Source organism: Hydractinia symbiolongicarpus, chromosome 8 (assembly GCF_029227915.1).
Source record: "Hydractinia symbiolongicarpus strain clone_291-10 chromosome 8, HSymV2.1, whole genome shotgun sequence".
In the NCBI taxonomy this organism is placed as follows: Eukaryota; Metazoa; Cnidaria; class Hydrozoa; order Anthoathecata; family Hydractiniidae; genus Hydractinia; species Hydractinia symbiolongicarpus.
The window spans coordinates 7,782,793-7,797,111 of record NC_079882.1 but is presented as its reverse complement, the minus strand read 5'-3'; the positions used below and the strand labels follow the sequence as shown (position 1 = coordinate 7,797,111).

The 14,319-nt window shown below is 32.4% G+C and overlaps 2 protein-coding genes across 4 annotated transcripts; both read left to right on the top strand.

The window, feature by feature from the left end:
• The first annotated feature begins 1,147 nt into the window (after nt 1-1,147).
• Nucleotides 1,148-5,408, top strand: LOC130655820 (uncharacterized). 3 transcript variants are annotated; one of them, XM_057458625.1, is made up of 5 exons: nt 1,148-1,414; nt 3,066-3,180; nt 3,422-3,456; nt 3,603-3,695; nt 4,022-5,408. In XM_057458625.1, the coding sequence occupies exon 5, from the start codon at nt 4,372-4,374 to the stop codon at nt 5,059-5,061; it is 690 nt and encodes a 229-aa protein (XP_057314608.1). In that variant the 5' UTR covers nt 1,148-1,414; nt 3,066-3,180; nt 3,422-3,456; nt 3,603-3,695; nt 4,022-4,371; the 3' UTR covers nt 5,062-5,408. The 3 variants fall into 3 exon arrangements, with proteins under 3 accessions (XP_057314608.1, XP_057314607.1, XP_057314609.1); XM_057458624.1 differs by having other exon boundaries at nt 1,148-2,261; XM_057458626.1 differs by having other exon boundaries at nt 1,148-2,261; nt 3,603-5,408.
• On the top strand, nt 5,197-6,651 carry LOC130653676 (uncharacterized). The gene is made up of 4 exons (XM_057456193.1): nt 5,197-5,347; nt 5,389-5,697; nt 5,846-5,917; nt 6,150-6,651. The coding sequence occupies exons 1-4, from the start codon at nt 5,197-5,199 to the stop codon at nt 6,413-6,415; spliced, it is 798 nt and encodes a 265-aa protein (XP_057312176.1). The 3' UTR covers nt 6,416-6,651.
• The last annotated feature ends 7,668 nt before the right edge of the window (nt 6,652-14,319 follow it).

Here is a 14,319-nt window from a genome sequence, read left to right as displayed (position 1 = left end):
AATGCAAGACTCTAGAGGAGGATCCAGGAATCTAAATGAGGAGCCAAGACCCAGGACCTTAGAAGAGAACTCAGGATGCAAGAGGGTCCAATTTAAATGGGAGGTAATATGTAAATGAAAATCATAAAAAAGACAAGTTAATGTTATTTTCTCTATTCATTTTTTTATAAATAGACACGGTTTTCGCTAACATTCGTATGCTGAAACCAGACAGATAAACTTGATGTCTGTAAAGAAAAGAATTATCAACCAATCATGCGCAATTTTGATTTTAAAATAATACGATTTTATAAAGAGTTTTTTTGGGTTGCAGATTTGGACTAAATAAAATGCATTGTATTATTATAAAAGATAGTGTAAAAAATATTATTTTGTTTCATACATTTTTATACTATTTTATTACATTTTTATACGCTTTCCTTATCATTAAAGAAGAAATCTAAGAGTATTATTAGTGATAGCAATAGAGTGTTTGATAAAATGGTAAGATATCACAAGGCTTAAAAAAGGGGGCTACGAAACGATTCAATAAGCTCAATCTCCGCAATTTCTGAAGAATGACGTGTAATAAACGGACTAATAAAAAAGGTGCAAGAAATTATGCTCACTTTAAAACCACATAGACGTCTAGACAACTTGTTTATGAATAACAAATTTTTTACGTTTCGTAGTCCCTTTCAAGAATTACGTTTTCTATAAAAAACCAGGTTTATATAGACCTAGTAGATCATTGAAATATTAGGGCAATTTTCATAAGAGGCTGAACAAATGTTTGACCATGGAGACTTTGTTTTGTAGTTTCTGCGTTTCTATAAAAGAACTTAATTACATTTTAATTCAGCCATTTTATGCTACGTTAAGACACGCTTCCGCTATTGAATAAAAGCAACCTCTTCTCCAGGGCTTGTTTCTATTTGCACTGATCCGTCCAAGTTTAAAAAAACTGGCATATCCTGGGGACGAGGTTGAAATAAAAGTAGTCGCATTTATTATTTGGTGGTTTGGCACTGATTTACCATGCAATACCAACTAATGCTAACAATATTATCAGGCCGAGAGAGAGAGAGAGAGAGAGAGAGAGAGAGAGAGAGAGAGAGAGATAGATATATTCACAGTTACTCTCCTGACCGAAAACAGTACCGAATCCTACTGTTTTAGGTTACGTTTTCTACGTGGGTTACCTTTCCTACGTACGACGGTTACGTTTCCTACCCAGCAGTAGGTTACGCTTAGGTTACGTCGGTTACCCACGACATGGCGGTTACGTTTTCTACGTCAACGCGCATGTGCAAATATTAAAAATAAATCATAAGGGCGGCTTGCGGCGTGAAAGATACTCTCAGTTAAGGATTGTTGTTGTTGTTTTTTAATCATATCAATCAGATATAAGAAACAGAAAAGCTTTTTTTCTTTGGTAAGTTTTATTTTGTCATTTAACAGTTTTAAATGTTGTAAATGCTTATGTAAATATATTTTTTGTGGGCAACCAAAGTGCATAGCTAGCTAACGTTTTGTAGCTAGTATCACCCCAAATAGCAATCTGAACTTTTTAGGTTTGTTCAATGAAATAACATTAGTAGAATTAAAGAGCTATAGCTATGGTCATTTAACAATAGCATTATGTTTCTTGGTAGTCTTTTTGTGTAGTTAAGTATATTGCTGTAGTGTGTTTTTATATAGTCCTTATTCTCATGTTGGTATTTTGATATGACCTCTGAGCGTTTGTTTAAAAGCTCATTTTATTTTCACTAAATTTATTCTTACTTATGTTTTTCTTGTTTCTTTAAAGACAATAGCCATACTTGAAGTTGTTTTTCTAGAGACTCACACCTATTTGTTTTTAAAACATTTTGTTTATTTTTCTCTTGTTTTTTAAAAATAATGACCATGCTTGAAGTTGTTTATCTGGAGACCCCACACACTTGTTTTAAACAACCAGTGTTGTTTATAGATATATTATTCCTAATCAAAATGATATCAAATCATAACAAAAGCTGTTATAAATTATTGTTAAAAAAGTGTGTTGTCTGTTGTACCCATGCTTTCAAAGAACTTATATCACCGGTTTTTATTATGATAATTTAGTTAAGTACACAATTAAGCTTTCTTTTATATCACACTGCAGTTGTGCTTTGCTCAAGTATTTCATATATATTTTACATTGTCAGAATAAAAAAAATCATTTTTCAAGTTGGAATTGTCAAAGCAGGTCACAAGAAAAGTAGGAAGCATATTTTATCATGAGTTTTGGTAATAGTAAGGTAAACAACAGTCTTTTGTGTGTATACACCTATTATATATATACTATTATATACCTTTTTCTTGTTCTTAACAGTATATTTTTATTTCTAGGAAGTTTTGTATCGACAATTAGTGAAAATATATACGTGTACAATTTCTGCAAAAGTCAATTTGTGAAAATAAGTCTTTCCTGCAAAAAGGTTTATTTGTTAAAATTAATCAACATGAATTTTTAGCAAAACAAAAAGATTTCTGAATCTTGTAAGCAGCTTTAATTGAAAGCTATATAAATCCCAAATAATTTATAAGGACCTAAACTAAAATTGCAAACTAATTCACTGCAAAGCAAGTTGAAATTATTCGTTTCAAACATTTATTTCAAAAATAAATTTTTGAAATTTTTTAAAATGACTAATTTGTGAAAATTATTCTTTACGGAAGGTAATTTTTAATATAATTAATATAAACTGGCTAATATAATTAATATTATTAATATATTTAATATAAACTGAATTATATACAGAAATATCATATTCCACATATTATGGAATCACACAATCCATACTCACATCATCATCATCATTCTCGGCTTAACGTCCGTTTTCCATGCTAGCATGGGTTGGACGGGGTATATTAATGACCCTCTTCCAATCTGATCTAGACTGTGTTAGATCTAAACTCAACTTCCTTTGTATCAACTCACCTTTTTAACATATTTTTAAAACTATATGTAGCTGTGTGGAAGTCTTTTTAATACAGTTGGCACAAAGTGTGTGAATTTTTTTTTGACAATGGTAAATATATGTGTATACATTTTTATATAGCGAAATCTTCAAGAATCATTTGTATTGGTTGGTACCATAACAGTTATTACAAGGAATGGGACTGATGGCATGGCCTATCCTATTATCTTGGGAAAAAAATGGTAACAATTGGAAAGTAAGTATGGCACACATTTTTCTAAACACATTGTTACTTATTATAATTTTTTATAACAAAAATAAGGAAATTTTCAGCTAGGTTTTTTGTCAAATTTTATAGTGATGTTGATAGTGACATCAGGGTACGAAGTAAAAATGTTGAGGCGCTTCATTGCAAATTAAAAGTCATTGGAAAAAACGATGAAAGTCTTTCTTTTATTGTCAGGTCTATAATCAGGTTTTGATATTGTTTGTTTCAGGTTGAAACATCGTCTACGTCAAATAGTTTAAAAAGGTATGTTCATTTCTTTTTTAATATGTACTGAAATTGCTGTATAACCATCTAATTTAAGATTAAATTAAGAATTGAAGTTGCGCATATAAGAAAGAGTCTGCAGCTTTAACTGTTACTAATTTTAGATTCTTTTATCCTTGCCTTAGTATGTTGATGAGAGAAAATATCAGGTTGAAGAAGAAAATTTCAGAGCTCGAGAACCAACTTTCAACAGACTCTACAAGCTTACCTATAGAAAAGTATGATTTTTACTGCCATATACTATTTACAACATGTAGATTTTTTGTTTCTCGTATCTCCTTTATTCGAATTATATTATTAATGTATTCAAATTATTATTTGAAAGTAAAAGAGAAAAAAAATTAGCTAAACCAGAAATTCGAACAAAAATATTCTGCAAAAGCTTCATTCTGCCGAAAATCTTAGTTTAAATGTAATATATTCCTGCGAAATTCAACTCGTGCAAGACATATTGCAATTAAAATACTAAGAAGAAATTTCTGTTTCCCACCGTTTTCTTGCAGTCTCAAACTATGTTAATTTAATTGTTTGAATTGTTTCATAGAAACCGCAAAAAATGTCCATTACAGTCATGTGATAGTTGTGTTACAAATTTATCTCGGCACATGATAGAAGTACACTATTGGCCCCAGAGTAAGGCAAAATATTGCGTTGGCATATACGGATTGAGGAAACCATGTGTTAGGTTTTAGGTTGTCGAAACAAAAGAATGAGTTTGCACCTCCAAGACGTCCACAAACTATCAAAAGGACCTTACTAATATAGTATGTTGAAATTAGCCAGGGTGTGTGACGTTGCATCAAACAACGACGTACACATATGACATCCATCCCTGCCAAGCATGTCGCCACTGATGATCGCCACTGATCCGAAGTAACAGATTCGGATAGTGACATGGAAGATGACGAAGTGGTTGACTCTGCTGAAATTTTAGAGAGGTTTGTGACATATAAAATTTCAGTTGATGGAGGGAAGAGTTGCCAAAAGAGTGCTATTCAGTCAAAGCAGCAATTGAGAGATATTTGGGCAGCTTTGGATTCCTCGTATCTCAGTGATTTAGTCAGAAAATATAAAATTCGCGACACCTTTTTGACAACGTATGCCGAAAAGACAAAGAAATACAAAGCTTTAACCATTAAACGGTATATTTTGTCACTGCCACACTTCTATGACTTTCTCCTTACTGAGGAGATCCATCTACCTGGAATAGCACCAGATATGATTTTAAGGATGAAAGTTAGTGTATCTCGATGGAGCAAATCTAATAATGGAACGGTAGAGATACAGCAGCTTGAGAGACAGATGGAGGAGCAACAAGTTCTTATCACGCCTGAGCAGATCCAACGGTATGAGGAGTCTGCCAGTGCAAAGGAGGCTATCTCGATAATTAAAAATTTTCGTAGCCCTTACCGAGAAAACACCTTGTCTCGTCAAGAATATGCGTGTATACGGGATTTTCTCATAACGGAAATAACTATAATTAATTGTCAGAGGTCTGGCGTACCTAGCAACATGAACATCGATGAGGTGAAGGCTGCTGTATTTCGTGATGGTAAATATATTATTAAAGTAAAACGTCACTAGACATTTAGGAAACACTGTCCTGTTAATCTGTGTACGAGAGAAACCTTGTACAAACAGCTCTTAATTTTTTTCGATTCAATTCGCAGTCAGATACACAGTGACTTTGAAAATGTTTTTGTTTCATATAATGGCAAGATGTTAGAATCTGGAGCAATATCGAAACAAATTAATAGCACTTGGAAAAGGTCCGGTGTTTATGGTGAAAACGATCCGCCAGTGAGGAAAAACATCACTTCAAATATATTTCAAAAGTCTGGATCCAACATCATTGAAGATAAAAATCCAAGTGAAGCTCCATATGTTGCTAGCCTGTTGACGCACTCTGAGAGCACCTCAAAAAATACTACCGTTTGATAGAAAAGGAAAAGTATGCCCTTAAGGGTACAGCTGCCTTGGAGGAAACTTTCAACAAACGTGGCAAAACAAATATTTACGAAAAAAAGAAAACGTGGACTGATGCCGAAGTCGGGGAGTTGGAGACTCTATTTAAGCAGTTTTTGACTGCGAAATCTGTCAGAATTGGCGATGTACGTAATCTACGTGAAAAGTTTATCCATCTTATTCATTTGTCTGATAGGCAGATTTTAGATAAATTGAGAAGCTACTGGCGCTATGGAGTCACGGAAGAGGAGAAAGGTAGGTTAAAACTATCGCATTTTTCTTCTTATATGTTGTATTGGTGACTTTTATTTGTTCTACGTTAGTATAAATATAAAGATTTTCATGAAAATTGTGCCTGTTTTTTTATTATATTCAAAAGAATTCATTTCCTATCTTTTAATAGATGGTAACGATGCTGTTGACAACTCATGCTCCTCTATTGCAACTGAATACAAACAATCTGTGTCAAAAGGAGGTATGTTTGTGTTGTGCTACTTGCTAGCTTAATTGATTTTGAAAAAAGCACTGAAGCTTTCACAGGCAGAAACTCGCGATATGCAATTTTTTTGTGAAATTTACAATTCGCGAATATTTCTGTTGCGAAAGTTTATGCACTTAAAGCAGCCCGATCCAATATTTCTTTAGTTAAGGCTTAATAGTGTGTGGTGTGCTCTTGTTGCGAAAACACAATTTTGTTTTTGATATAGTAGATAAGCATCATGGTGAAAACGAAGATGTTGACGAAGAAAGTGAAGATGATGATTATGAAAATACAGTTTCTGGGAAGGAAAAATTTTTCTCAAATGTTGAAGCTAACATCATTGTCGAAAAGTGTGCCGAGATCATTCGTTCTGGACCAATATCCATCAATAGAGTAGAACGTGCACTCGAATCAAGCTCTGTTGGAAAACGTGTACTACAAAACTTTGACATGTCGCAAATACAAACAAGGCTTAAATATGAGCGCTTGTAGTACAGAAAAAGTTCCAGAAGAAAGTGTCTTTAAACTGTTTTATTTCTACCTTTACTGTACGAAACATTTAACTATAATTTGGTGTAGTTTCGCACACTTTTAATTATTTTTCCCACTATTAAACGCTCCTCATTGTATGTATCGAGAATGTTTTCATTTTCTTTGAATTCTTATGGTTCGTTAAAAAAAAGATCTGTAGCGCACGTTTTAATTCTTAACGGAGACAAGAGTATGGATTAAAATAAGTACCATTTGTTAAAAATAGTTATATCGTTTTGCAGTATACAAGTTATGTTTTATGTGCGTCACTTGACATTTTTATGTATGTTATTTTTCTATATTTATATTTAGTTATGCAAAAACAATGAACAAAATTTCCGTAATTTGCTACATTATTCATCATTCACCCTAACATCATTTGCTTATAACAAAAAACGTGTACCTTGTGAATCCTTATTACATTGCCTTTATCGTTATGAGTGTTATGAGTTGCCGTTAGGGAGAACTGCCATGTGCCTAGGTGATGCCACGTAACTCGTGAATTTTTTGAATAAGTAACTAAAAACAGTCAATAAATGCACGATTAAGCGCCCTTGATGCTCGTTAAGGGGAAATGGGCGTTTTGAAAAAAGAAGTATAAATGTTATACTACCGTAAGGGACAAATATTAAATGGGGTTCCTAACCGGAAAAGGTGCCACATCTAGCTAAATTTAGTACTTAATAAGTCGGTTAGAAATCACGAAATTATAACGAAAAGTATCAGCTAAACTCCAGGAACGGTCTATTTAATTTTGCAACAGTATTCTGTAAAGTACCCTGCAGTAAAGAGCGGAAGTGTCCTAATCTGTTTAAAACAAATTGGAATAGAAACAAAAATATCCTTTCAAATAAATACGCAACATACTGTCATAAAAGTGAGGGAAAGTCGAGAATAGTAACAATGGTCATTTATTGCAGCGTGTGCCAAGAAGGTAAAATAATGTCCCGGTTAATGGCGCAGCACTATTGTTAGGTCACGCTACTATATTTTTAACATGTTCGAGTCTGTAAATAACGCATCCGTATTATAACTTGAACAGCACGTTATTATAAAAACTGTGGGTAATACAATAGCAGTTTTGACCACTAACAATTATACTTGCGATATTATGATTTGGCTTTTATATATAGACAGCAAGACAAAGCAGACATCAAAGCACAAATTTAAGTAGCGTTATTAAGATTCTTCTTCTTCTCCCAAAACAAATCTTGGAGATAAAGGATGACGCAACAATCAACAATAGTCCAATATTTATTATTCTGTCTAAACATTGTTAAATAGGAAATTATGTTGGAAATTGTATACGTCGTCATTGCGTAGCAATCTCAAAGGTTTTCCCAACCGAAAAAAGCGATAAGAACCTCTAGTTTGGCTATTACAGAGTACGGTGGTTTTTATCCTGGAGTAGGAGGCGATTACAATAAAAGTGATCGTCTTCGTGCAATGATCTCACACTGACGCTGTTGTTATAAACTTTACTTGTAATACTCGTACTTGTACATTATTCACGATGGACTTTAACGATTTCAGCCAGCGCGAAATACCAACGTTTACTAAAAAGTAGTTGTTTTTTGTGTTTGTCAGGAAGATGTGAAAAGAAGTGCTAAAAGTTATAAATGACAACGAAATTATATGTAAAAAATTCTTTGAAAACTGGAATATTGATTAAAAAAGCTGACGTCAGCATAAAATATTGCTGACAGTCATCGTCTAATGCATAAATTTTGTTTGTCTTGTGTTATCTAGAAATTATTCCTACAAACGTTATGAAATATAAGCCAACACACGATAAATTTTGTTTAGGAAAATGTTTTGCCCAACAACACCCACCTCCTAGCGGTAATGCACTACCGCATCCCCCTTCCCTCAATATACTAGCCTCAACTTTGGTTGACGACACATAATCAAAAAATTAATAGAAACACCTTTCACATAATAACCTCTTGTTATGTCTATCATCGTTTTGTTTCTTACAAAGACAATACGAAAACTAGAGTGCACTAAGATCGTTTTTCCGATTCCGCGCCGTAGGAAAAGTCTGCGACCTTTCCACTTCCATGCTGTGATAGATCGTAAGACAGCAACACCAAGATGAAAGAGATAATACTACGTTAATTCTTAGCACATATATTTATTTTACATGGGCTAATAAAGAGATTCTCTTTCATAGACACAAAAAGGGTTAATATGCGCAATTTTTATACTCAGGTCGATAACGTAACTCATCGATAGAATATTAAGAATACATCCGACTAGAAACAGAGTAGCAATATCAAAAAGCAATTATATAAACACAATTTCAAACTTAAAAAGTATTTAACCACATGATTTGATGAAGAATAATCACAATTTAAGAAAGTTTTGTTGTTGTTGTGCATATCTTGAAAAGGTTACGTTAACTACGTGTTAAATTTTCGAGGGTACCTCTAACAGACAGGTCCAGAAATCCTAATTGAAGTGACTACACGTCAAATTCTTTGGTACGAATGCCAGTGTATGTTAGCAGAATGTTCATGTGTAATTTCAAGATTTTTTGACACAGTACGTTTACACAGTGACAGTGCAAACATGAAGCCCCCAAAATCGCAAAAAAGACCTACTTTTAAAAAGATAAGGGGTATGTTATGTATGTGATTGCACTCGATTTTTTTTTTTAAAAAATCGTTAAAAACTGGATAATGGCGAATGGTGGTAATTAATTAGGGGGCTATTTTGGTGCGTGGTAGGATGATCTTTACCTATATAATCAATATTTTCCCATACCACGCCCTAATTCTACTTACCACGACGTAGGTTACGATTCCTACTATCTTAACTTTAGCTTGCTCGTTTTTTTTTTAATCGCAACACTTTTACAAAACTTTTAGGTTTTCTTGTTGCAAATTTATTAAAAAATATAAAATAACCTTTGGCAGCCCTTCAAACATCACGCGCGGTTTTATAATATGACTTTTCTTTGAGGTAGAAAACGTAACCTATTTACCTATACAGAGAGAGAGAGAGAGAGAGAGAGAGAGCATTGCTTACACAAAAATAAGGCCGACATTTTAAGATAAACGAAATATTTTTTTTATTTCTCAGATACAACATAGAGATATATCTCTATGGATACAACAGAAATTAAAAAAAAACAACTCAATCACAAGGAAGTGAACATGGTATCTCTCACATTTCTCATCTGCTGGAGCGATAGTTGACAAGATCAATAAAAAATGTTGACCACGTCACTCACAAATTTTTAATCTCTCAAATTTCATCTCTCATAAAAGTAAATATAAATGTCTATCATTTGAAAAATTTGATTTATGTTTATCTTGGCTGGTATTTAATCAAATTAAAAATTGAAAAATAAGCATAATTCCCGACAGCCTTAAAGATCAAATTTCCATTTTCATTTTAAAGTCGTGCGGCAAGCTTTCACGACAAAGATAAGTCCAAATTATCTAGTATTCAGAACTATTTTTCAGTCCTGATAAAAAATAGAATTTCAAAAGAACGGTACCAAGAGAAAATACAATGTATGGAGTACCATACAATAAAATAAGTGTAGCTATTGTAGAGTCACAATCTATTTATAATGAATGCTAATTTCAGATAAATAATGATATATTAATTTGGTGGATTGACAGACCTTTACGTCATTATAAAATAGATTGACGTAATTCAGAAAAAAAGTTGGAAAATCTTTCAATAACCTTTACACGATAATGAAAGTCTCAGAAGAAGATCATTAAAATATGTGAATTAAATGGATGGCTTAATTTATATGAGGGTAAAATAGATTTATGGTTTTATCACCAGTGTTGTGTGGACACTCAAAAGTTCATTTGAAAGTGTTGTCCCCACAAACTACCCATTTCTTACTAACTGAAATTAAGACTATTTTAGACCTTTATATACTATAAAGTAATCGAAAAAGGTATTTTTAGAAAAAATATATCAGAGTTTTAGTTCTTTAACTGCATCGTTGTTACTTGAAAGTGTGAAATATAACAATTCTTGTGCGAATTTTTGCAAAAAACTACCATAATTTCTCTATAAGGTATTCTGTTAGAAAATTTAAAACAAATATCCCCCTCACCCCTCCTTGCTTTTTTAAAAAAATTGTTACTTTAATTCTAGTGTCCATCCCACACAAATTCTGCAAATATTTTCTCAAAACTCTTGTTAGCATACATGCTGACAAGAGTTTCTCTTTACATTACAGTTTATCTTTATATTACACCCACATTGTAAGACACATTTTTATATTTCAAGACACATGTTAAATTTGTACATGCCTTGTTAAAAGAAATGACACACCCGTGTCTAAAGGTTTCTGATAGACAATGTGGATAGTAGGAACAGCATGGGAGTATTTTAAAATTTGATAGTGTCTAACATGTCCTTTAGACACCACCACCGAGTGAACATCTCACTTCTTTGCTGTCAGTAAAATTTTTTATAAAAACTAGTTTTGTGTTCTTCTGACACCAAGATTAAAAAGTCCGTAGTTTTAGAACTATACAAGTAAAAACATTAAATCCTACTGAAAGGATGTTTCCAAGTGATCTTTTTTCATTAACTAACTGTTGGGATATTGAAGCAAAATCTATCATTATTTTTCTGACACTTTTTTTGAATCTATGGTTGAATTGTTTGGGTTTACACATGATTTTACACATAGGGGGCCAGAAAAAGATAAAAGGAAGACGTTATTTAAAAGTATTCTACAAATGAGAAATATCTTGCATTCCGGATAGAAATGGTTTCTGGTCCGTAACACCAAATGCATCTGAAAATACGATGCGTCATTCGATTTGTCACTTCATAACCCGATAAAAAAGAAACAAAAATTTATCTTGTTTGCTAAAATAATATTTTCTTAAGCGTTTTAACACTGTGGTGGTGTTACTTAATATAATGTCCGACTCATAGAATTGGACGCATACTGTATTACCATATATGGAGATAGGAGTTGATTTTTCACTTATTTGATTACTGCGTCGTCTTAGTCGTAACCATTTAAAATTAGTAAAGTATTTTTTAATTCCAGGAGTATATTTATTTAACGTTTAGAATCTGAAAAGCAATAAAGTGAGTGGAAACATGAATATATCAAATTTTTTTACCATACATCAACAGCTACTAATTTTATCAGAAAACAAATTTTCCTCGTTTTACCACAAAATCAAAAAAATTATATCCACCAAAAAATCTTTCAACCAGTTAATACTTTGGTACTAAACCCTCTAAAGCCAAGGTAAAAAAATGGGAAGGAATAAAATATGTTTTTTTTCTAACCCTTGACATGCTTCTAGCCCTTGGCCTCAGTAATTTGTGACTGTTACTAGTGACTGTATGTAGCTACCATTTGCTTAAAAAGATACAAAGAAAACTTTCGCACACAATTTGTATTCCGGTTTTTTAAGTTATAATTAACGTATTTTTCGTGATCGTTGATAAGAAACCTGAATATGTGTGAAAAACACTACAAACTTCAAAGAGTATTTGATAAACACTTATCGTATTTTTATGTTTTCAATGCTCCTGACAACGTCATGAACATTTTTTAATATTAGCAGGAAAATAATCATGACGATCATTGGCATTAAATTTAGGTATTATTTTTTTGTTACTAATTAAAATATTTAAAACTTAGAGAAGTGCACGAATGTAGGACAATTTACGAATGTAGGACGTCAAATAAAGTGTATATTTCTACTTTTATCTTTGATGTCGTACTGGAGCTGTCACTTCTTTTCTGTATCCGTGTACTTCAGAACTAAAAGTAAAGGACCGTCTGCTACTTCAAAATTTATGTAACTCACTAAAGTCTAAAACCAACTGTTGAATTAGCTCTATTTTTTTATATTTTTCTTCAATATCGTTCCCAGGTTTCTTTTTCGTTTTGGGATTTGTTAAAGACTGGGATCAAAGTTCATTTTTCTTATTTATTAAATTTATAAAATCAGTTAACTACTTGTTGTGAGGCCATGTTGTGAGGCCATAAGTGAGAAGTTAGAATGCTTAAAACGAGTCAGTTGGACAAAATTTCTACCTAATATCACGTTTAATGGGCAATTGGCTTAGAGAAATCACCCTTTTTTTGAAACGGACCTTTCTGGTAAAAAAATAATTGAAAAATAATTCTCTTTCTTAGCCCCCAATGGCTCATTGTTTGATATCGTTGGACAGCACAATTCATCCTACTTCTAAAGCACTGTTCATGACAACCTAGTCCCCAGGAGTTATAGCAGTCCCACTGTGGGGCGATGCTTCCGTTACTTGTTGAAGAAGTCCTAATAACATTTTAGGATTGACTTGGTATGGAAAATCTTCGATTCAACTTTATTTAAAATTGAAATTTTCTTCTTTCAACTCCTTTTAACTTCTTTCAGCGTAAATTATAAAAAAACTATTATCTGTTTGTCAAGCGTGTTACGTAACAAAAAACACAAGCTACATATTTTATTGAATCCAAGAGCTTCTTAACACTAAATGTTGGATTTGCAAAGAATGTCACCAGACATCTCAAAGTTCAGCGATTTCATAAGAAACGTGATGACTTGTTATCTCCCATCGATCACATTTAATTCTGTCATATGTGATTCAAGATGTGTACTTTGTTTTGTTGCACTAGTTTGGTGCGCGTTTGGAAAAAATAGGATCAAGTGTCCTAAGGGCAGAACTTATTAGGTTAACATATTAATTTCTGATTTTAGGCAAAATCGCAAACATGTTTTTTATGGGAGCTTCTATGCTTACAAACATGGTGAATAATGCGAAAAAATGATCTATTTTATTGATAAATTTTCGATTACGCATGTTAAGGTGGATTCGAAGAATTCGTGTACTGAAAGTCAAGTACTTGACAGAAAGAAGTGGGTAAACCACAGGCAGATTTATAAAAACAAATGATTTGAAACTTAATCCGCTATTTAACGGATTATATAAATTCAAATAGTTTAAGAACAACTAACATCCGGAAATTTTAAGTAAGGAATTCTTTCACGTAATATTGAGGAGGTGAAAAGACCTCCACAAACTTTTAAATTTTTAAACTTTAAATCAATTTTCTTCGAATACTTAGACCCTTTAGACATACTTTCTTAGATACTTAGACCTGACAAAATCCGTTTTTATCACATTAGGAAGATGGAAAACAATAACATTAGTATTGCATTCCAAGTCTTAAAACATTTTCGTTCGATGTTTATATAATGACCGTCCTTAAGGCCAATGTCAATCAAGGACTGCTGACAGGCTGAAAAGACAAAGGTAAAAAACAATTTTCAATTTTGCCTTAGAAGTAACTTCTCTTACTTTCCTCGCAAAAAAATAAATAAATAAAAAAATAATAAATAAATAAAAATAAAAAATAATAAGAAAAAGATCTGTAAATAAAAAATTAGGATATACAGAGCGACTCTTTTTTTCTCATTTGATATAAAAACTCCCGAATCCTGAGTTTTAAATTTCTTTTACTAAGATGTAGAACATTAAAATGTGTCTCACACAGACACATTTCTCAGTCAAACTTTATACTTTCTGAATCTCCCATCATTATTCTATTATTCTTGCGTTAAGTGTTACTTATAAGGGGATTGTTCCTAATAAAACGATTGCCTATATAAAATTTTTTTTATAAATAGTCCTTCTTAAGCATAATTAAACTATAAAAACAAACTTCTACCAAACTCTTTGCTTCAGTATTCGAAGTTGAAGAAACTTGACACCGAATTCACTTGTGCAAACAGATACTACACTACAGCTCTTATTAATTTTAGAATCTTTTATATATGCAAGTACTTCGGTTCCGATGAAATTACAAATTACTTAGCAAAAACACCATGAAGCGAACACCTCTCAACAAGGGACTT

What these genes read in the sequence shown, in the direction of transcription:
- LOC130655820 (XM_057458625.1), top strand. Translation starts at nt 4,372, where the DNA reads ATGGAAGATGACGAAGTGGTTGACTCTGCTGAAATTTTAGAGAGGTTT.
- LOC130653676 (XM_057456193.1), top strand. Translation starts at nt 5,197, where the DNA reads ATGTTAGAATCTGGAGCAATATCGAAACAAATTAATAGCACTTGGAAA. An exon ending in CATTGAAGATAAAAATCCAA is followed by an intron (nt 5,348 to 5,388) that starts GTGAAGCTCCAT and finishes ACGCACTCTGAG; the next exon opens with AGCACCTCAAAAAATACTAC. An exon ending in ACAATCTGTGTCAAAAGGAG is followed by an intron (nt 5,918 to 6,149) that starts GTATGTTTGTGT and finishes TTTTTGATATAG; the next exon opens with TAGATAAGCATCATGGTGAA.